General features: G+C 48.5%; 1 protein-coding gene across 1 annotated transcript; it reads left to right on the forward strand.

Annotated features, from left to right (window-relative positions):
- Positions 1-22779: 22779 nt before the first annotated feature.
- LOC122368513 lies at positions 22780-23403 on the forward strand. Its single transcript, XM_043342502.1, has one exon. It carries the CDS (start codon positions 22780-22782, stop codon positions 23401-23403), a length of 624 nt encoding a protein of 207 aa, XP_043198437.1.
- The last annotated feature ends 1209 nt before the right edge of the window (positions 23404-24612 follow it).

Raw genomic sequence — 24612 nt, forward strand, 5'->3', positions numbered from 1 at the left:
TGGAAATTAACATTGGGATCCGCGACATTGGGATCAGGCCTGCCATCTAGCGAGAGAATTATCGTAAGTTAGGAGCAAGCCGAGTGAACGCCATCTCTCAGCATTATGACACACGTGGGTGTGTGTGTTAGTTGGCTTGAAGCGCATATTCCCACGAGTTCCCAGCTAACAATTTGCCGTTGTTACAACGTCGTTTAAACGTTGTCAAATGGTTACCACAACAGGGGCGTCGACGCGTAAGGAAAACTGGTCCGACTTTTTCTCGGGGGGCCCCCACCGGTGGGGGCCCCCAGGTGTCGAACGGCTTCCCAACGTACATTTACATACATACATGAGTATACAAATGTATAGTGCAGGGGTGCCAATTTATGGAAACTGTTGCGGGGGGGGCGAAGGCCGGGGGTCAAGGTACCCCCTATCAAAAACCAAAGTCAGCGAATTGGGCCCACTATTTTTTCGAGAGAGGCCCAAATTCACATAAAAAAGCTAAATGTAAATAAAATTAATAACTTTCTGTTGGCGAGGCCCATGGCGAGGCCCATGGGGCCCAGGCCCATGGCCAAAAAGAATAAAAGAAATAAATGTTTCAGCATTTTGACATTGGAAACATCATTCAAATTGTGGTTATCTGCTTCTATTAAAGCTCGGGGCGATTGCTTTTTATCGTTTTATAACAACACCCTGCATTGTGCGCTTTACAAAATTGCTAAATGCGATAAAACTGAGCACATCTACTCCCCATGTCTCGCGATTCACCTCCGTGGGTGACACAATAAACGACTCCTCCTGAGCTCGGCTGGCAAGCGGTTCCAGGCGGTGGTAGCCCGGCACATAAATGCACGGCGAGCGAGTTCTGTGCGCACGCGTGGCATTTGCAGCAGCATACTCTCCGATCCCCGATTTCGGCCAAGTTTCATGCTAAATTCTCTGATTTTGCTCCAAATACATAACATGCGCACATGACGTCGGCCTTGCATATGAGCACAACGGGACACGAGTACAACCACTACCATAATACATAAATATTCAGATTTCAGAGTAGTACAGTTACTCAATGGTGAGCACAATGCAATTTGCATATGCATGTAGTGCAGTACCTATTTACCTGACACTGCACAGTGGGGATTTTCCCGATCTAGCGCCTCTTAATTCAAAAAATCTTTTTTGGATTTTTGTTTATTTTTTGTGTCAGTGGGGCTAAGAAATGTCTGAATTTTTCATATATGGCATTGTTTTATCTGTATGTCCACAGCAAGACTAGGAAAAATGCGCCCAAAGTTAACACTCGTGCGTGATTATTCAATGGGGTCAGTAAGGCCCGAAAGTATAGCCCAATTTCATTGTCCTGTCCTGTTAGTTTTAATCTTGCGAGGTCTTAAGTTGCATATCTTCTGAAAGGCACCTTTATTGGGAATGGAATGGCAAACAGAAAGTATGCCACAACCTTACTAAGGTCACAAAAATGCCATTTACAAAAACCCTTACAGACACCATGTGGAAGGAATGGTATTCTAAATAAATGTAGGAAATCAACAATGTTTTCCACACTTTTCCACTCCGAAATATATCCTATCAAATTCGCCACTTTCTCCTGCACAAGTCAACGCCTAGTTTGGCTGCCGGAACTTGCCTGAACACGGAATATTCACATTAGAGTATCTTAACACCCCACTCTAGGAGCGCTAGGGCAAACAGCACGATATATGTAGGTATGTTCCGGACAGAGGCGAATAATTTTACTTCGTGATTCACGTATTTTCTGAGACACATTCATTAGGAATATGATGACAAGTGTAAATAATACATACCGTAACCTTATTAACCCTTGCACTTGTGGGGAGGGGGAGGGGTCGGATAAAACCCCATGGTTTTCCGCAAATTACTCGCGCAAAAAGCGGCCGATCGCGACGAAACTTTCGTTGCCCTCGAGATCATCAATTTACATCTAACCTAAAACTTTCATGACTCTGACCCAACTGACCTTTGACCTGTGGCATATTTCTCGAGACCATGTTTGGCCGGAATCGTGATTCGGCGTATGCCAGTTCACATTATCCGCGGTTACCAGTCTTTTTGTGGTTTTGAACGCTCAAATATGTGAAATGATGTTGGTGCCATGCATTATGGTGGGTGACAAGGTCACGTGAAGGTTAAGTCAAGGTCATTGACTTTTTTTTATAAATTTAGTCCGAATGGTTGAATGGGTGGATTTGAGGAGTCAGAGCCCGCACTAAGCATAGCTTGTTGTGCTGACCCTGACCCCACCACCCGATCGCGCAATTCCAGTTGTATGGCAGAATTTTGTCCGAACGTTTAACGTGCCCTCACGACTGGACACGGTCCCCTCCGCTCACTCACGCTACCTGGCTTCTGTGCGGCCCCTGCCACAGACACGCACGCCATTACACGTAGGAGCTAAATGTGGCCGCCCGCACCGGGGCTTGAACCGGGCTCTCACCACCGGCTTAGCGTCGAATTCCGGCGCTTTTATCCACTCGGCCACGGAGAGGACCTTTGATAGCCTTGGTTCACTTTTCGGGTTTTACTTGTTTCTATGGTACTTCTTGGTGCTGATTTCGAATTTAGCAACCATTTAAATATTTACGAAGTAGTTCTGGTGCCTTCGTACCATGTTACGAAGCTATCAGTAGGTAGTAGGTGACACCTACTATGAATGGCCTGCAGGACGCCTAATGGTTGATCTAACCTGACCTGACCCGACCTGGCCTAAATGCATAAAGACATCGTCTGTGATCAAAATTAGCATGAAATTCGTGATCAGCACCCCAAAATACCCCGTAACACCCTAACTATGCGAAGTTTCAAGAGGTCTCGATTTCCCAACTTTAGTTGGGTCATTAAACTGACTTGGAAAGTCAACTAATGGCCTTGAACTTTGAAATTGGATATATTCGGCCTCATTTCGTCATAGGCAGCACGCTTGATTTTTCCGCGAAGCTCTAGCTTGATCAGGGGCCAAACGGCTGAGCCGGGGAACCCACTATACTATGTTGACTATGCACATTTACAGGTAAAATTCTCACCAGAACACACCAGCCAACATCTGTGCACAATCTGGCTACAATATTACCTATGGTTTGCCCTCTACGAATAAAGACGTGCTAGATCGGAAAAATCCCCACTGTGCACTGGGCCGAAAATATGAGGAGAGTTTCTTCGAATGTCTTTGAATTCTCGTAGCATCTTCCGCTTTCGTTTCTGACACCCAGATGTGTAAGCTCTTTTGCTCGAACGACCACTCATGGTTTCGAAATTATACAATTCAAGGAAATCAACAGAAATTATAGGTTAAAAGGCACTCGCAGCACTCTGAACCCGCGCCAAGTCGGCCGAGTTGACTCACGTGGGCAACAGGGATCAACTCAGTTCTGCTTCCCTCTTTCCATAGCAAGAATAATATTTATGTGTAAACATATAATTTGGTTTTCTCAGTCATATATACTTACGTTATATTTGGCTTAATAAATATTTATTAAATGATATAACTAGGTTATATTATTCGAAGATGATTTTAATCATTGTCATTCAATACATGATCCTTTTGTTAATTTTTAAACCAATGTTGAAAATTACTCTTGTTTTTAAAGTCGACATTTTTTTTAACCCTAGAACGCCTAGGGGGGGGGGTTGTATCAACCCCCCCCCCTGAGGTTTTTTTTCGAAGTGCACGCTAAACGGCTTGTCGTAGCGGGCTGAAATTTTCAATACCCTCTGGGGCAACCTTTGCGCATCTTTTGCCGAAAAAAAATTGATCGGGTCATGTCAGGTCACGGAGTTATGACGTCATAAGAGGTACAGCCTCCGGCCGACAGTTACCAAACGTGTGCGCCGAATCCCTAGGTTTTCTGCCGGTGATACCCACATTGTTTGATGGATCATGATGAAACTTCCCATGCATGTTGGGGCAAGCATTGGCTATCGTGTGGTGCAAGAAAATTGACCGGGTCAGGTCAGGTCACGGAGCTATGACGTCACAAGAGGAACAGCGTCCGGTACTACTTTTGAAAAGCGCCCGAACCACTATTTTGCTAATTCTTGTCACCTCAATGGGAATATGCAGCAATATTAGCTTCTATAGGGAGCAAATGGACCTCCCAAATCCAAAAATACAATCAGATTTCAAAAATTTAAATTTTGATTTTTCGAAATTCTGCCGCCGACTGTGACCTTGCCGACTTCCGGCGCTCCCAACGCGCCATTTTTAGAGCTAGGGAAACGAAATACATACCAAACGATAGAGAATTGATCAAGGAACACGATAGTGAAGGTTTCAAGTCGATATCTCCCGCCGTTTTGCCGCAATCGCCGCGGAAAGTTGAAAAAGTTTGATTTTTTTCGGAAAATTTGACCTTTGACCGGTCATAAGTAGGTCAAATGTTGACCTAGGACCAAAAAATATACCACCAATCGCGAGATCTCGTTGAGAGCAATCCGTTGGTTTTTCCGCTAAGCTCTACGACCTTCCGTTTCGAAACGCCAGGGGGGATCGTAACAACCCCCCCCCCCTGGTCGTTCGTGTTATGAGAAATGGCCTGGTCGTGCGAGGGAAATACATTGTTTTAGAGTAGTGACACTATATGTTATCCTTTTCGGCACAGGGAATTATCTTGATACCGTCGACCAGGGGTGTAGGAACGTCACGAAAAGTGGGGAGGGGGCACCCCCCGGCCAGGGAAGCTTTGATGTCACTTTGTGAGAAACCCAATACGTGGGCCGCAGCAGGGTCCTCGTGTGCCGCAGAAGGGCCCATAGGCCGCAGCAACCCCCCCCCCCCCCTACAGCAGGGCCCCGGTGAGCCGTAGCAGGGGGCCCCTTGAGTTGCAGTTTTGTCTCGCGGGCCACAACAGGGTCCTTGCGGGTCGCAGTAGGGCCTCACGCGGTCTGCAGCAGGTTCCCCGCCAGCCACAGTAGGGCCCCGCGGTCTGCAAGACTAGGGACCCCACGGGCCGCAGAAGGGCACTGGCGAACCATGGGCCCAAACGTGGCGAGGCAGGGCCTCACGTGCCGAAGCAGGGCACCCTCAAGCTACAGAAGGGCCCCAAGGTCTGTAGAAGGGCCCCCGCGATCCGCAGCAGGGGCCCCCGTGGCCGCAGCTGGGCCCCCGAGAGCCCCAACAGGGGGCCCCCGTGGCCGCAGCAGGGGCTCCCGCGGCCGCAGCAGGGCCCCCGCGGGCTGCAGGGGCCCCGCGAGCCCCAGCAGGGCCCCCCGAGCCGCAGTAGGGCCCGCATTCTACAGCATGGGCCCCCCGAGCCGTAGCAGGGCCCCCCGAGAGCCGCAGCAGGGCCCTCTCAAGCTACAGAAGGGCCCCGCGAGCCGCAACAGGGCCCCGCGAGCCGCAGCGGGGGCCCCCCGTGGCCGCAACAGGGGCCCCCGTGGCCGCAGCAGGGCCCCGAGAGCCCCAACAGGGGCCCCCGCAGCCGCAGCAGGGGCTCCCGCGGCCGCAGCAGGGCCCCGCGGTGTCTAGCAGGGCCCCAGAGGCGCAGCATGGGCCCCGCATTCTGTAGCAGGGGCCCCCCGAGCCGCAGCAGGGCCCCCGCGAGCCGCAGCGGGCCCCTCGTGGCCGCAGCAGGGGCCCCCGTGGCCGCAGCAGGGCCCCCGAGTGCCCAACAGGGGCCCCCGCGGCCGCAGCAGGGCCCCGCGGGCTGCAGCAGGGCCCCCGCGGGCCGCAGCAGGCCCCCGCGGTGTTTAGCAGGGCCCCAGAGGCGCAGCAGGGCCCCCGAATTCTATAGCAGGGGCCCCCGTGGCCGCAGCAGGGACCCCCGTGGCCGCACCAGGGGCCCCGTAGTCGCAGCAGGGCACCCGCGGGTTGCAGCAGGGCCCCCGCGAGCCGCAGAAGGGGCCCCCGCGGGCCGCAGCAGGCCCCCCGCGGTGTCTAGCAGGGCCCCAGAGGCGCAGCAGGGCCCCCGCATTCTGTAGCAGGGGGGGGGGGGCTCGAGCCGCAGCAGGGCCCCGCGAGGCGCAGCGGGGCCCCCGTGGCCGCAGCAGGGGGCCCCCGTGGCCGCAGCAGGGCCCCCGAGAGCCCCAACGGGGGCCCCCGCGAGCCGCAGCAGGGGCCCCCGTGGCCGCAGCTGGGCCCCCGAGAGCCCCAACAGGGGCCCCTGCGGCCACAGCAGGGGCTCCCGCGGTCGCAGCAGCAGGGCCCCCGCGAGCCACAGCAGGGCACCGTCTAGTCGAAAAAGTGGTCCGACTAGTCGGAAAAGTCGGACTGGTGTCGACGTCCCTGTACCACAACGTCCCGATTTATCGTTGTGACAACGTAATTTTGTAGACTCCAGACAACGGCGCGACAACGTCATCCGACCATGCATTTGAATGTCATCACAACGTTTCTGTAACGTGGCCGTGACGTCCCAAAACTGTTCTTACAACGTCCCGCCAACGTTATGAAATGTTTTCTGTAACGTACCAACAGTGTTTCTGGAACGTTGTCACCACGTTTCCGCAACGTGACTACAAGGAGTATAGAACGCTTTGGCAACGTCTCTGCGACGTTTTTATCACGTGCGCACCACGTTGTCGCTACTTCGCATTGCCGTCCCTGCGACCCTGAGTAAACGTCCTAAACATTTTCGCAACGCCCTCTCAACGTGTTCGCAACATACTCAGAATGTGTTTCTGACGCTCTCTTCCCGTTCTCTAGACTTGTAAAAAAAGGCATGTAAGAAGTGTATATTTCAATACATCATACAGGTCAATTTACAACAAACAAACAAAACGACGGCGGCGGCATCGGTGATGGGGCATGGGGCCCAGGGGCGCCCCCATGGGGGCGTGGGACGGAATTGGGTTCTACCGGCTCTGACGCTAGCCGCTAGCACGCCAGAACTGGTGGAAGTTCACTTCTTTACTAACGCTCGCTGGGAGGATCACTCGGCGGACCGTTAGGCACCGGTTCATTTGCGGCCTCGATGTCCCTAGGCAGCTGGCAGTGCCTGACTAGACGGTCTGCGCACCCCCCCCCCGTTCCGGTCGCAGCTTCCGGACAGCCACTTCGCTACCGCATTGCCGACAGTAGGCCTGCCGCAAGGCGCGCTGACGAGTTGCAGGACGTCTGCGTGAAGACATGAGGGAAAATCAGACATTCAATTCATGAAAAAAATCACAAAAATACCTGCACCACTTTCCGTAACAGTGCGACAGGCTAGATCAAACTGAAACATGTCAACACCTTAGAGGCTAGAGCTACAATGAACTATAGCCTAGACCGCACGATATTACAAGGCACAATCTTGCAAATGCTACTCGTAAATGGTACTTTCACTTACCAGTCAAAATAACAATCGCATCAAACGCAGACAACTGGCGCTATCTTTCATCTTCCAGCTATCTCAGCCGCGCCCGCCGCCGGCCCTCACCGCTCGCTCGCGCCGCGTAGACTGCGGCTCGGCCGGCTGGCTCTGAACGCCGGCCGGTGACACTGACGTCACGGCCCCTCAGGCGAGGTCAGGGCGCGAGCCACCGTTCGCCTGAGTGGCGGCCCGCGTGGCTTGCTGGCAGCCGCGGATAACAGCCGCGTTTACATAGGGATAGTTGCAAGCCTCTAGCTCCGCCTGTGATGTTGCAAAACATGCCAATGACGCTGTGCAATTTACACATGTTATATATATATATATATATATATATATATATATATATATATATATATATATATATATATATATATATATATATATATATATATATATATATATATATATATATATATATATATATATATATATATATATATATATATATATATATATATGTTACAGGCAAAGTGAAAACTCGGGCATTTTGCAAAATGCCTAGGCAATTTGCAAAATGCCTGATTGGCTAGGCATTTTGCAAAATGCCCAGGCAATTTGCAAAATGCCTGACCGGCCAGGTATTTTGCAAAATGCCTAGGCAGTTTGCAAACTGCCTGGCCCACCAGGCATTTTGCAAACTGCCTGAAATTATTTTCTCAGGCAGTTTGCAAAATGCCTGACATCGAACTCACACCAGCGACGATGCGTAAGCATCATTGTAAGTGCCGCCTACAGGGGGGGCATTCCACGATAGATCGTACCAGGCCCGTCACCCTCATCTCTCAGATTTTAATGAAAATCGGTTCTAGGGGTAATCATAGGCCCCAAAGACGCCTGGCAAAATATCAGACTTCTCAGATCAAAACTTTTCGAGTTATATTGCATTACATTTTTTTAACTTCGGTATGTAACGGTGAGTTTGATGGCCTGTAACTCAAGAACGGGTTATGCAACCAACAAACGGGAAACAACACTAACGTTGCGATGAACCAAAAATTGATATTACTTTTTAAAAATTCTAAAGAAAAATTTTGATTGTTGAACAAAAATCTTAATCTTTTTTCATTTGCCTCTAATGACTTTTGGGACCAAAATTTTTCACATTTTTATTTTTAAAAAATAAATTGTATGTCATTGCAAATCGACATGCAAAAAATTAGAAAGGTGTTCTTTCTATAAGTTCCTCATTTTCCCGCAAACAAAATGGGTTTCGGAGGGGTTGATACGACCCCAGCACGCCGTTTCGCTTCTAATAGAGCTAGAGCCTCGCGGAAGAAACGAGCGTGTGTGCCGTTACAAGTCGCAGCGATTGGTACCCGATTTTAAGGTCTCAGGTTAACCGGTAGCGTCTGAGGTCAGGTCACGTGACTGAAGTTCCGGGTTCGGTTTTTAGTAAATAACTTCGCAAAAAATGGCCGCAGAGCCGCGATTTTGGCATCATTGTGTTCGCCTAGCTCAGGTCCATCGAATGGTATACTTTTTGCTAGGGTGAGGTCAACTTTAGTAGTTGACCTCGGGTCAAGGTCAGGTCAGAGCCCCTCAGGTCACGAAGCTGGGTAAAGGGTATCATATGACATATCATTCGATTCGGAAGGTCTTCCCGAGTCCATTGGTGGCTTTCCCGACTCTCTAGCTCCATTTGATCGGGAGTTATTGACGGAAAACTCGTACGACCCTAGTGACGTCATAAATGACGTCACGCAAGGTTAACAACGCAAAAGTAAAGCATTTGACTTTGCAAGGAGTGCATGAAATCACGATACCATGTACGTGGGATAGTTTTAGATCATTCTCGGCGCCAAAATAACAGTTTTTTATATTTCCCCATTTATTTATAACAGTGATGTCACGTGACCGACCTGACCTCATGTAACCTTGAAAAATTCCCAGATATACAAGTTGTGAGACCTCTGGAGGACACCATGTATGCGTCCCGTAACTTTCATCTCGGACAGCTATGGTCATTGCATTGGCGTCCAAAACAATGTCAGAACCAAACAGCCTTTTTCACCCTCGCGCTTATAGGAAAGAGGGTTGGATGAACCCTCTTTTCACTTTTTTCAGATGACTCAGACTTAAATTGAAATTTCAGTAACCCGTGATGTCACTAGGCAGCTTTACCACGCCATTTGTAAGCTCCCCTCCCGAAATCGCTATTCGAAACCGCTATCGTGACGTAAAATAAATACATTTATAGAAAGAACACCTTCCTAATTTTTTGCATACATCTTAACAATGAGCCAAATATTTTTTTAAAGAAATAAAAATTCAAAACAATTTGGTCCTTAAGTCCAAAAAATACAAATGAAAGAAAACTCGATATGTCATATATCAAAAATAGCGTATTTTTCAAAATTTCAAAAATACATATTAATCTCTGTTTCATTGCAAGTTCAATGTTATATAACATTTGGCATTTGAATAATCCGTCTTAGAGTTACAGCCCGCCAAACTTAGCGCTGCAAAGCAAGATCCAAAAAATGTTATGCACCATAACTCAAAAAATACTAATCTGATAAGCCTGAAATTGTTACAGGTGGATTCAGAGCCCCTGATTTCCCCTGAGACCAATTTTCGTCAAATTCCGAGAGATGAGGGTGTCAAATTGGAAAAAAGTGGTACGATCTATCGTGGAATGCCCCAGGGGTTAATCACAAGCGACACGCACCAAGTGGGAGGATACACAGTGAGACATTCTCCGGGTAGCGCTGCCGAGTTCAAGGTCACTGAGCCCCAGGCAGCGGCGGCCCGGCCTCCGCGCCGGCTACCGGGCGCCCGGCGCGGTTTTATCGGTAAACACGCGTTAAACACGGTAATGTTTCTAAGAGCCTTGATTACTCTGGAAATACTTTGGGTGGATATTGATCAGAAAAGAATGTTCTTTCGATGTATGGTAGTTGCGAGCCACGCGTCTACATTATCAATGCATTGTGACTGTGTAAAGATGAACATGCCCGTTGCATGAACTTGTAATTTCTAAACGTCTTTTTATCATAAAGGTGTGCACGTGGGTCTTGGATGACCAAAAAACTTGCTTTTCTGGAAAAGCCACATGTTCTTGCAGTCTATGGAATGCATCTCATATCATTCCAATGCATTGTTTTTAAGTGCTGTTTTTCCTGAAATGTACCAAAAATGGCTGATTTCTCAAGATATAGACTATTTCTTTCCACGTGACACGTGATTAACAAAAAATGCTTATTGGATACGCTCACTGTTCTATCGATCGCTGGCAACCCCGTGTCGCTGCGGCCCTCTGTTGCCGTGATGTGAATAAGCACGGGAAGCAAAGAATGTCGGGTCAATATTCGGCCGGTCGCCGCGTTTTTCCGCGCCCATGTTTCTCTGTGCCCTGCTCCGCGCCCCATCGCAGCATTCATACACACGCACGGCTACAACTCCGTATACGAAAATTATAGGGAGACGTTGGCTCAATCTACACCATTCAGTAGTGGTTCCATCTCGACGGAAGTGGCGCAAGACGTGGGTATATTCGTAAACATTGAATGTGTTTGGGGCTCAGGCACATGGGAGCGACGTGGTCAATGCCTGTGGTAAACAAAAACGGTAATACAAATCAATCACAACTCAGGCATTTTGCAAAATGCCTGACTCGCCAGGCATTGCAAAATGCCTGGTGGGTCAGGCAGTTTGCAAACTGCCTAGGCATTTCGCAAAATGCCTGGCCGGTCAGGCATTTTGCAAATTGCCTGGGCATTTTGCAAAATGCCTAGCCGGTCAGGCATTTTGCAAATTGCCTAGGCATTTTGCAAAATGCCCGAGTTTTCACTTTGCCTGTAACATATATATATATATATATATATATATATATATATATATATATATATATATATATATATATATATATATATATATATATATATATATATATATATATATATATATATATATATATATATATATATATATATATATATATATATATTAGAGAGAGATAGAGAGAGAAAGGTATCAGAATTTACTTGTAAAAACACCGCTAATTATTCAGTACCTATAATGTCAAGGTTGTGAAAAACCGTTTTAACAACGTGTTGGCGACCACCAGCTGACAACGTGAACAGTCCAAGTGTTAAAATATGTCAAATTTAACGATGAAAACTGAATATGCGCATTGAAAGTCAAAGGAAATGCATTATATGGCCATATATGTCACCATGCATTATCAAAACATAATGCTGCAAGTGCGCGGTTGCTGCAACGTACCAATAAAACGTTGTCACGACGTTTTACCACGACTTTCGGACCAAACCATGGCTTCACAACGTTCAGAACGTTGCTACAACGTAATTAAAACGTAATTTCGCAACTTACCGAAACACGACGTTGTGACAACGTTGTAGTAACGTTTCCTGTTAGCTGGGTTGGAGGTAATCTTGCTGGACCTGAGACGACAAAAAACGTCTTAAATGCTTGAAAGCCAAAAACGTCAAGCAGCCTTTAGGTAATAACGAAAATAAAATGGGTAAGACGGTGTGTATTGAAACGTCCAGTCCGATCGGCTTGTACGACCTTTTATATGGTCATTTACTCACAATGGTACAGCAGTTTGACAATATGTCATGCACATTTGGTAGGCTTATTCCTTCTTCTCCGAATTTCGCCCAATTTTTTCATCTTAGTTAATGTTACGGCACGTGCCACGTGCCAACTTAGGGGTGTCGAAATTGTTCCACCTAAAGTAACTCCGCAATGGCTGGGCCCATTACAGTAAAACTTCGTCAATAGTTATGGCACCCAGTGGCCAATGCATTTCCATGTGTCACTATGGGGGTGCTCCTGCACGTGCGGGGTGCCGCTTCCATATCTCAAGAACGGCTGGGCGGATAACACTCAAACTTGGTACACAAATGTCACATCGATGCTCGCACTGCATTGATCAGTGCTTACATTGGTGCAGAGTCATTAGGAAAACGATGAAATGAGATGCGTGGTGTTTATGCCTTTCTGTTCCAGCAGCTGATTGATCCGCAACAGGAGATCCCTGTTTGTGAAGGCTTCGTCTCACTTTTCCATTCCTTGTTTAAAATAACATCACAATGTACTAAGAAGATCACACATCAAAGTTGTTTTAGGCGGCAATCTTGGGCCAGGGCTACGGAGTTGAAGTCAGAGCCAGCGGTTCTGTTCCGACTCGGAGTCGGTTGATTTTTAAAAGCTGTAGTTTGAGTATGAGTCGAACGTCAACGAAAGGTCATCGACTCCACAGACTTACCAGGGCTGCAGAGTCGGAGTCAGAGTCGAAGTCTGTGTGAATCGATAGTTCTGCTCGGAGGAGTCGGAGTCGATATTTGAATACCGGAATCGGAGTTGGAGCCAAAGTCACTGAAATTTCATCGACTACGCAGCACTGGTTGGATCCTTTTCATATAGAGTGTCTTGAACTACATATTGAGCGGCAATGACGTTAGCAATTCCGTTTAACTTTTTCATTATACTTATAGATAGTGCTTACGTTCGTTTTGTTCTTTGATCCGGACAATATGTTCGATTTAGGCCAAGTAAAGACTCATGTAAAAAATAGCGAAAACGACACGTGCTGGCGAAGTCTCCAATAGCTCCCTGTTTCACGATTTAATGAGGAAATAACATGGAACTGCTTATCTTATTACTGACCCTGCACATAAATATATTAATTTCTTCGCCTTTACTGACATATAAATACATAACCTGTTGAAAAATTGCACAACAAGCCTGCTACTACACCACACTCCCGTGTGTTACAATGCTAATCAGCGGCGTTCACTCGGCTTGCTCCTAACTTACGACAATTCTCCCGCTAGATGGCAGGCCTGAGCTCAATGTCGCCAAAAACTGCGAAGACACCAATCCATTATTATCTCATCCATGGTTTTACCAATCTCAACGGCTGGCTAATAGTAAAGGAAATAGTTCACATTTTAACATGGGTTTTGAACTGGAATAGCAGTTCCGTAGCTTGGGCTGAGACGAGCATAAATCAGGAGCTTTTACAGCCCAACGATCACCCTAGGCAAAGATATTCTATTTCTCGTCCCGAAAAATGTGTCTTGCGTTGAGGATGTGTGCCTTGCATATAATCGCATCCAGTATGAAACGAGCATGGGTCCCGAAAATTCTTCAGAAACTAGAGAAATTATCTACGAGAACTCTAGAGAAATTCGCTCCAGTGAGGCGCTCCAGCAACAAAAGCACGAGCAGATCGCCCAAATGCCGGTGGCAGCGATAATTTCTCTAGTTTAAGAATTTTCGGGACCCATGCTCTTTTCATACTGGATCGCGTGTGCCTTACAGAAACTGAAAAGTTCTTCCTATATCAAAAATATAGAAAATAATCTTTTGTTGTAAAAAGGTTTTATTTTCTTTGCTGATCATTTTGAACATAAAAAATCACAAATCCATTGCAAAAAAAAATAATTTCGTGAAAGTGAACTATTTCCTTTAACTGGCGATTGCTTAATGCGGAGTGATCGAAAAGAAGATGTCAATAGCTGAAGTTGCAGCTGCAAGGGTGACGATACATATAAGCTACATTCATAGGCGCGGGAGCCGGGGGGGCAGTGGGGGCAGCTTGCCCCCCCCCACCTCTGGGGCCGTGGGGGCGGTGCCCCCACAGCTTTGAGACGGAATGCCACACTTTTTTGCAAATGTTTTCTTTTTTTGTTGAAAAAGCCGAAGGATGAAAAATAAGTGGCCGAAAACCGGTGAGAAAACTAGATTTGGGGGTACCCTAGGTTGATCCAGTGGCGGCGGAAGCAGGGGGGCAAGGGGGCAGCTGCACCCTAAAGCTATGGAAAGGGGCGCCTCGAAAATCTGTAGAGGAGGCAGGAGCCAGGAAGTTAAGAGGTGCGGCAGCCATAAAGCTGAGCAGTGCGACACCGCAACTGATAAAAGGCACTTGTGACACGAAGAGGGTGGCAATGACGTGGGAAAAGTATCTTTTGATATGCTGAAGAGTGGAGGGCATCCTTATCTGAAACAAAGGCAGATGCTGCCGACCCTGTCGAATATAATCTTGCCAGGCGATAAATGCTAGGAGGGCGCAGCCACTCGAGAAGCGCGCCATGCGGAAGAGGGGCGCCTGCATGCGAAAGAGGGGCGCCTGTGTGTGGGACGAAAAAGAAACATTTATGGAGACGTCTTTGAAGGCGATAGCCTCCGAACGCCAACACGAACATATGAGGGCTTATAGCGTTGCAGGCTCCATGCGACAAAAAGGGGCGCCTGATGGCCGATATGCGAGAGGAAATAAGTTTGTGTAACATTTATCGGGGGGCGGTTTGCCGTTTACAACATATGAATGTTAAGGGAGGTCCGAGATTGGGGCCTGTAAAATTACACTGCCCGTGGGCGGTTACACCCCTAGTGCTAGGGCGTATTTTGCGTTTTTTTTTTTAACTGGGGAGATGATTATGACCAGGAATAGCACTCTGCAAACTTCTATGGGCGCCTGTGTAGGGGCGAAACTGATTTTCCAGTGCAGGGACGGCCATCGGCATTGTGGGGCGGCATTCATTCCACTGGGGCGTCTGCCAGTGTTGAAGGGCGGTATTCATTTCAATGGGGCGCCCGTTGGTGTTGATGGGCGACATGTATCACCTGGGGCGCCTATCGGAGATTGGGGCGGCATTAATTTCACTGAGGCGCCTATCGGCGTTGACGGGTGGTATTTATTCATCCGGGGCGCTTATCGGTGGTATAGGCCGGCATTCGCTTCACTGAGGTGCCTATCGGTGTTTTAAGGCGGCAGTAAATCCACTGGTGTCTGGGGCGCCTACCGGCGTCGAAAGGCGACATTCATAATTCATTTCACTGGGAGGCATATTGGTGTTGATGTGTAACATTCATTCTCCTGGGGCGCCCGGCAATGAGGGGGCGGCATTTATTCCGTTCCCCTGGGATGGGCCCCTATCGGTGTGGAGGCGTCGCCGTCGTATTAGTTTGAAATGGGGGCACCTCTGGGTGGTAATAGATGCATTCATTTCGCTGGGACACCTACCAGCGTTGATTGCCTGTTACCTGTATTCATTCATTTTGGGCTATATCGGTGTTGAAAGGCGGCATTTATTTCACTGGGGCGTCACAAACCTGCTACTCCCACCATAAACCTGATGACATTGAGCCAGGATGTCCGTTCCGAAGGGCTGGCGTGATACTGATGACACCACTGAATGCAATAGTGCAGTGCAGCCCAGGCGGCATGCTGCTTACCGGCCTGCAATTCTCTGTCACCGAGTTAGTGTTATGGATTCGGCGCCTTATTCACTAGTCCACACGAAGGTATTGCAACCGTGGAACTCTTTTCGATATGCCTTATTCGGAGAATCTTATGATATGGTGATGAGGTTGTTTCTAAACGAACATTATGAAGGTTACATTTACGCTATGGAATGTACCTAACAATTTCTCGTTACATAAAAACTGTAATTCTGAACGTGTTAACAGGTACAACACATTGTCAAACGTCTCTTCACTGTTTGTGTTACTACAACCGTGTAGGTATATGGTAAGGGGCGCCCAGCGGGAAGGGGCGCTTCAATATCGTTTGCACCCCTATCCTAGAATACCTTCCGCCGCCACTGGGTTGATCTCTATTATGGTGTGCCCCCCCAGTCGTAAAGTAGTTCCCGCGCCCCTGGCTACATTCAAAGTTTCATTGTAGTCTGGCTAATCGCTCCTAAGCTTCAGAAGCAGAACATACCCATGACTGAAACCCCACATTACTTCTGCTGTGGACTGTACCTCCCTCTTCACCTACCCATAGTGCCTTGCCGCTCAGCATTGCTCGCTCCTGACAATCCTCTCACGGACTCCGCAAAGCTCAGGGGCCGTATTCACGTCTGACTTCGATCGTTTTCGTAAGAATTTTCTTCCATATGACCTAGGTATTTTTCAGACTTTTTTAATCACGTCGAACTCTGGCGCTCGTTTCAGAGAATTTCATATAAGTGCCAAAAAGTGATTTTAAGTACTTGTTCAACGGTCATTTTCAGCGCTCCCCGCTTACGTGACTTCAAGGTGAGATATTGGGGGCAAGGTAGGTACCTACGTAAGTACCTACTGATTTGAGCGAAATGGTTTAATTAACGTTTTAAGTTATAACTTTTTGTGTTTTATCAGAAAATGGTCCCAACTTAGATTTTGTATAAAAAGGTCATATTTCATAGGCGTAGGAACAGGGGGGCCGGGGGGGGGGGGGCCATGGCCCCCCACTTTCGGAGGTGGGGGGGGGGTCAGCAATGTTAACCCGGCACCGCCTGGGCTATTTCCGTACCCACGACAGCCTGGGGGGGGGGGGGGGAGTCGGATCCGACCCCCCCCCCCTGTTATCTCGAGAACCAATGGTCGTATCGAGCCCCGCGAGGCGGCGTTCGAAAGGTCTCTACGAGACCTTCCCAAAGCACTCTTAAGATTTTAACCCTCGCCGGCCGAGGGGGGGGGGGCGGGTGCCGCCCCCCCCCCCATAGGGTTTTTTCGCGATAGCTCCGAACACGCTGGCGATAGAGAGCTAAAACTTGGCATACCTGACCTTTGATCCAAGCCGCATCTTTTGACACCAACCGCATTTTTTGGTCAGGTCAGGTCACTGACCTATGACGTCATAAGTGAACCTCTGCACGGTCTTCAGATGTCGCAACTTCGCAACGCCCTCACTGCCAGAGGAGATGTCACAGGGAAATGAAACTTGCAGGATCTAGTATCCATTATGAGTCTCACAACTTGTATATCTCGGATTTTTCCTAAAGGTCATATGAGGTCAGGTCATTTTCGTGACCTCACCATTATAAGTCAATGGGGAAAAATGAAAACTGCTATTCTGGCGCCGGGAACGATCTCCAACTATCTCAAGCACACAGAATCGTGATTTGATGCACTCCTTGCAAGGTTAGATGCGTCACTTTTGCAATGTTGACCTTGCGTGACGTCATTTATGACGTCATCAAGGTCATATTAGTTTTTCGTCAATAACTCTTGATCCAATTGAGCTAGCGAGTCGAGAAAGCCACCAATGGACTCAGGAAGACCTGGCGAATCGAATGATATGCGACATGACCCCTTTCGACCAACTTCGTGACCTGGGGGTGCTGACCTGACCTTGACCTGAGGTCAACACCCCAAGTTGACCTGACCCGGACAAAAAGTATATCATTCGACGCGCCTGAGCGAGGCGAACACGATGCTGCCAAAATCGCGGCTCTGCGGCCGTTTTTTGCGAAGTTATTCACCAAAAACTGAACCGTACCCTGGGGCACTTGACCTGACCTCAGAGGTCACCGGTTGACCTAGGACCTTAAAATTGGGTACCAATCTCTGCGTCTCGTAACGGCGCACAAGCTCGTTTTTTCCGCGACGCGCTAGCTCCACCAGGGGCGAAACGGCGAGGGGGGGGTCGTACCCGCCCCCCCCCCTCGGCCGGCGCGTATGTAGAAAACCAATAGGTCCGGCGAGGGTTAAGATTGAGGTCAACTTTCGGGTCAAGGTCAGGTCAAAGGTCAAATTCAGGGGTTTTGCATGAATCGGCTTACGGACAGCGGAATCGATAGCTGCTGCTCGAAACTCACCAAAAATGACCTCAAAGGCCTAGTGAAGGTACCATGTGCGTATAGGGGTCATACTAGGTACAGGTCAAGGTCAGGTCAGGTCACGAAAGGTCACGGTTTTCACTTTCTGCTACATGGGCGTGCGACACATGTTTTATGGCTTATTTTTCACGCCAAATCCGATGGTAATGGTTATATGTGACCCCAAGTCACTGTGCTGGTGATAAGTGTGCATTGAAAGCATATAAAATCGTTTATACTATACATAACTAAACGAGGGCTAAGAAAAAAGGTCAATTTTTCAACTTTTTATTTTTGAAATAAAAATGCACTTTTCTAGACGAGCTTTGTCCCAGAAACCTAGTGGTGCCATTTGTTTTCACATGCAATGTTCAGAAGTGCCTCTAATTCACGAAAATGCTTATGACGTCACCGTGCCCTATGCATGTTGGAGCTATTTTTTACAATTTGGGGGTCAAAAATCAAGATAGAAAGTTGAAATTTGGGGCATCTAATGTTCTAATAGAGCTCTACAACATATATTCCGGTTTTTTGGAAATTCCCAAAATTTTGGATTTTATTAGCTGTTTTCCAAAAAATATAGTTTTTTGATTTTTTAGGGGTGAAAAACGCATTTTATGGAAAATCCGAGATAGCCATTTTAAAGAACTCGTTAAGCTGCGTCTTTTGATGTCCTTAACCCGCGCCCGGCTGGGGGTCCTGGATTTCCACGCCCTGCTGGGGGGGGGGGGTGTTTGAACACCCCCCCTTGTAACTCGGCTCCTGGACCACGTAGCGATACGCGGAAGGCGGCGTTCGAAAGAGCGTCAAAAATAATGACGAAATCACTTCGGTCAATTTTTTGGTCAGGTCAAAGGTCAGGTCACCAGAGGTCATTGAAGGCAAAATTTCGCCGATTTCCAGGTCGAATGTCGAAAACTTCCAAGAAGCCAACGGATAACTCGAGAACCAATAGAGCTACAGCGCCGCGGAAAAGCGCATTCGATAGCCCTATTAAAGCCCTTTCTGAGTAATTCTCTCAGATTTGACCTAACGTCAACGGTTTTGCCTGCAGGGGGCAAAAACTGCAAAAATAGCCGATTTTTTCGGAAACAGTTTTTCTGCAATAACTTTTGACTCAAGCCTTGTACGAGCTTACTTTTACCGGCATCGTGTTCCTCTCGTCAAGACGCATCGAATGAACTATAACTTGACCTTGAAAGGTCAACTTGAAAATTTGACCTCAGGTCAAGGTCATGACCTGACCGGAAAGGGTCATGTTGCATATCAGTCGATCCGTATCGTCGAGCTGAACACATCTAAGGCGTTTTCATCGCTCTAGCATGTCTCTATCAAAAGTTATTCGCGAAAAACTGTTAGATACCATTCGTGACCTAAGATGACCTCAGGGCATAAACAAGGGTCACGGCCACCATTTTCATGTTCAGTGTGTCTAAAACACTTGTAATTCGGTGCTTGGGAGTGTTTATAATGTCTTTTGTCCAAAAGAGGCGCATTTCAATTTTCTCCCATTGACTTATAATGGGGAGGTCGCAAAATTGACCTGACCTTAGGTCATCGATATCAAAATTCTGAGAAATACATTTTGTACATGCTATTGCTCTTAGCAATCGCTGAAAGTTTCAGAGCGATCGGTCACTCGGTGTAGCTATGACAGACATTGAAACTTTTTATGAGGTGAGGTCACTTCAAGTGACCTGGTGACCTGACCTTGAATGACCTTGGTCTGAAATTTTCACAACATGTGTAGAATTGATGTATGATAAGGTGTACCAAAAACGGCGGCGCTCCGCGCCGCCGTTTTTGAGATATTCGCGAAAAACCACAAGGGGGGTGTTCAAACACCCCCCCCCCCAGCAGGGCGCGGGTTAATTTGCAATTTGCTTCAAACCCTGATTTTTGGCGATTTTTTAAACATTTACCACTTTTTGACTAAAAACGCCATGTAGTTACATCACTAAAATCGATATATCTAAAAAAAATTGAGTTTTTTTTTTCATAAAAATTGCACAGGAGACGTCAAATTGATTGGGGTGAAGGTATGCCAAGTTTCAAGTAGATAGCGAAAGTGGTTCATGAGTTATTCAAGAAAAACGGAGGGGGGGTCGGATCCGACCCCCCCCCCAGGCGGTCGCGGGTTAACTGCCCCCCCCCCACTTTTTGCTGACTTAAGTCTGTCTGTACCTAACCTACCACCCGGTAACTTGACAACTATTCAGCTTGCCCTTTAATGAGGATTCCTTTTTGTTTCTACAGCGCTATTGACCGCAATTTCCTTCACTCAATGAAGGAAACCATATCAGAGACAAGACTGTGAGTCCTGGTGACAGCATTTTGTTGAATACGAGGCGCGGGACAGCGAGCACTAAAAAGGTATAGGCAATACTAACCCGCGCCCTGATGGGGGGGCCATTTTGGCCCCCCCCTGTGGTTTTTCTTAAATAGCGAAAAAAACGGCGGCGCGCAGCGCCGCCAAATTTTGGGTACCTTACCGGGCATCAATTTGACACCTTCACACAAAATTTCAAGTCACAGGTCACCTCAGGTCAGGAGTTATTGAGGTCAAACTGAGGTCATGTTCGAGTAAAAATGAGCAAAAAACATGACATCTTGAAACGCTCACCAATTCTACAGTTAACAAGCAATTTTAAAGTTCTTTATGTGGTTGTGTAGAGAAAAGACGGCGCTACAAAACTGCTATCTCGGATTTTCGAAATTTTGGGATTTTGACCCCCAAAAATCAAAAAAATTGATTTTTTTTAGAAAACTCAAAAAAATTCCAAAAAATTTTCGAATTTCGAAAAAACCGGAATATATATGATAGTCCCTGCGCTCTTCGATATACCTACATACCAAATTTTAGATCGATACCTCTTTTTTTGGCCAAGTTATAGCGAAAAAACTGTTAAAAATTGATGACGTCAAATTTTTGAACTCAATTTTTAGCAATTCTAGAGCTCGTAGCGCAAAACGGAGACCACCATTGAACTCCCCGTGACAAGCTGCATCGAATCGATACCCATTTTATGCAAAAATATCAACTTTGAAATTTGACCTAATTTGACCTGACCTTGACCTGACCTTGACCTGACCTTGACCAAAACGTGACCTAAGCTGGCCCTAAAGTCTGTCTGACCCACATAATCGCATTTGTCATGTAAAATGGACCATAAAACATGTATCACACGACACTTTCATATTGTGACCCCCCCAGTGACCTGACCTCTGTGACCTGACCTGGTATCAGTGACCTCAAATAGCAAAATATGTGTCTGAAGAACATTTCCCCATCGATGATTTTCAATGAAATGCATTTTACACGATTTTACAACGCATTTCTTGAAATGCCTGTAAACGGTGAAAATTCGACCTTTGACCTGACCTGTGACGTCATCGGTTTGACCGAGGTCAATGAAATTGGGTCACAAGGTAGTTCCCCGTGGGGGCTATCCAACACCGTTTACCGCTTGTCGCTATGTTGCGTGGTTCTCGAGATCTGAGGGGGGGGGGCCAAAATGGCCCCCCCCCATCAGACCACGTTGCTCGGCAGACCCCATCTGGGCGCGGGCTAAGACAATACTAGCACGGTGCAGGAGAATGCGTATACAAACGACCAACGCTTGACCTTATCTGCTTGGGGTCGGCATAGTTCGTCAAAGGCGTACTAGCTGGGGGCCAGGGTGACCGTGCCTCAGCCTCGGTTCAAACAGGCTGGGGGCCAGCAATGTCTGTATCTGCCCCTCCCCCTTCCACTTTCAGTGCAGTGGCGGTCGCAGAGGGGGATCAGGACCATGCCCTTCCCCCTCCAAAGGCTAATCAGGGGGCCATCATATCATTTGGCCCCCCCAAACAACCAATGGGCCCCCATGGGCGTATGGGGCTCTGGCCCTTATTAGATTGTCACGAGACTCAAGATTTTTTTGTTTTTTTGTTTTGTTGGGTTAGGCCCTTTCGGTCGACAAGACCATTGCAGAGCCGGAAGGATGATAGGAATTAGGGGGAGACATTGGTCTGGGCAGGCACCCTAGTGAGTCACCGGGGCTGAGCCCGTCCAGAGGACGGGCCACCCAGCCCCAAGGCACTCACTGCACCCGGCTACGGGGTGCGCTCCCTCAGGAGCAGCGGTGCCGCTCCAAGGGAGCAACCCGCATGAGATAAAGATGCCTGTCCAGCCCGGAGGGGGTTGCGGCGTGGAGGAGAAGGACTTCAGTATCCTGAGGATAGAAGCACGGAACGGTGGAGACTCAAGAATCCCATGTTGCGGTTATGTAACGCTCTCCGTTCGGCAATCGTGGCTTCACCCGGCACGGCGGCTGGGTGCACCGGTACTTTGAGCGCGGCTCACGCGGCCGCTCCGCGCGACCGCCGGCTCGGTGCCGGTGCCCACGTATGTTAAACGAGTGACCTGTCACGTGATCGACCGATCCGAGGTCAGAGCCTCCCGCCGGACGGTGCGTCAGTTAGTATTCGGTACTGACTCAGACACCACCTCCCGCCGACCTCTGACCGCCGCCCATCCGATAGCCAGGCCGCTTGGTTTATGGTACCATGAAGGCTGGTATCCTCTGCTTTTAAAAACCTGGGATTTCGCTCCGGGTTTTTAAGCACTCATTTATTGTATCGTTAATTTTATTATCGTATGCTTTTGTTGCCCGCACGTTTGCAAAGCCCGCATATGGTCTAAAGGCAATACAGACCTATTTTTGTATACATTCTTTCCGTTAAGGGATATAACAAGGAGAACCGACACACGGGTATTTTGTACCTTCTTTGCTGACGTTAAGATACAGTCCACGTTCTCTCACACGCAGCGAGCCGCCGGCAACATTTGGTCCTCCGGGCCGGATGTGCTCGCAGTACTGATAAAATCAACAGGTGCTGAATAGCCAGAACCACCCTGTTCATTCAAAATGAATAATAAGACGGGCAGTAACGTAACTGAGATTGAACAGTTGAAACTGAAACGCACTAGGGAGCGCACAAAGGCCACAAAGTTAACAAACGAACTAAAGTCCCTATACTCACAAGTCCGTGGAGACAGTGACGGCACAGCGCGGGACGAGCTCGACTACACCATCGAGATCGGCGAGGGTCACCTGGAGGTACTGGAGAACCTGGAGTCGAAGCTGAAGGCGCTGGGCGTTGAAGATGAGTCGGCGCACATCGCAGACCTCCACAAGGCCATCGGTCTCGGGAAGCGCCTCCTGGCGCGAACAGAGCAAGCCGAAGCCTCGCCAGTGCCATCCGCGCCTCCGGCGATGTTCAAGCTGGACATCACCGTGCCCAGGTTTAAAGGTGACCTGCTGGCCTGGCCGGAGTTCTGGGAGATCTTCGAGGCCTACGTCCACACGAACAGGGGTTACCCCTCTGTTCAGAAGCTCTGCTTCCTGCGTCAGCATCTCGATGGACTTGCAGCCCGTGCGATTCAAGGGCTACCGCTGACAGCCGACAACTACATGGTGGCTGTGGAGATCCTCAAGGACGGTTCGGGAGGGACGACATCCGCAAGGACCTCCTCATCACTAAGCTTCTGAACCTACCGGCTGTCACCAGCGCGGACAACCTCAAATCTCTGAGGCGCCTGGTGGACGAGGTGACCACAGGCGTTCGCTCACTGGAAGCCATGAGGGTGCCGAACATCGGAAGCGTCTTACTCCCAGTGCTGAAGGGAAAGATTCCCGCTCCCTGGAGGCTGCAATGGGCCAGGCAAAGGCGAGAACAAACTGCTGGAGACCAAGGCAGCGAGTTCGCCGCATTTCTCCAATTTCTTCAGGCGGAGGTGGAATGTCTAGAGGAGTCAGTACAATTGACCTGCACCAAGGCGAGTGAGGATACGGACCCACTCGTGCTGAAGTCGACAACCAGTGTCCTTCATGCTCAGAGGGTGCAGGGGCAACCGTCAAGATCATGGGTATGCACAGTCTGCAAGCAGTATCAACATCGTCTTGACAGATGTGCGCAATACCAAAAGATGACCGTCGATGATCGGTGGAAGATCGTCAAGAAATCAGGAGCATGTTTCAACTGTCTGGGTCGACATTACGTCAAAGACTGTAGGAGCGGCACGTGCATACTGTGTCACGGCCCTCATCACACATCACTTCATCGCGACCAGACACCAGCAGTGGCTCCAGTGCCCACCCCAACATCGGGCACCTCCCATCATCAGACTGGAGGACAGCCTGTCGCAGCACCACTTGCTGCATAGGCGTAGGAACGTTTTCGAAAGTGGGGGGGCCAGGCTCCCAGAGGTCTAAAACCTAACCTACCCCCAAAATCTAATTTCTCCTCGGATTTCGGCCACTTTGCTTTCGCAAACATGCTCAGAGGTAAAAAAAATCGAGACAAAAACAAAAATAAAATTGGTTAAATTTCAGAGAGACTCCCGTCAATAAAGTCAAACTGATAGACGCGTTCCCCTGTCCTCCGCAGCCGTTGGCACCCATGCAAATTCCAGAGGCATCCAGCAACTTTTTCATTACGAGCAAGCGTGAAATGTGCAAAGCGAGTCTTTTCAATATACCTATAAAAATCAGCATGAACGGCCCAGCTAGGCTCAGCCAGGCCTGTAAGGTTTTTAAGAGGTTTTATATTAGCGACCACTGCAACTGGGCTGATTGACTGTCAGAGGCCGGTGTTGGCCCTCAGAGACCAGTTTAACCCTCGCCGGCCCGGACCTATAAGTTTTCTACATACGCGCCGGCCGAGGGGGGGGGGCGGGCGGGTACGACCCCCCTCGCCGT

The sequence above is a fragment of the Amphibalanus amphitrite genome, unplaced genomic scaffold, assembly GCF_019059575.1.
Source record: "Amphibalanus amphitrite isolate SeventyFive unplaced genomic scaffold, NRLGWU_Aamphi_draft 000954F_arrow, whole genome shotgun sequence".
In the NCBI taxonomy this organism is placed as follows: Eukaryota; Metazoa; Arthropoda; class Thecostraca; order Balanomorpha; family Balanidae; genus Amphibalanus; species Amphibalanus amphitrite.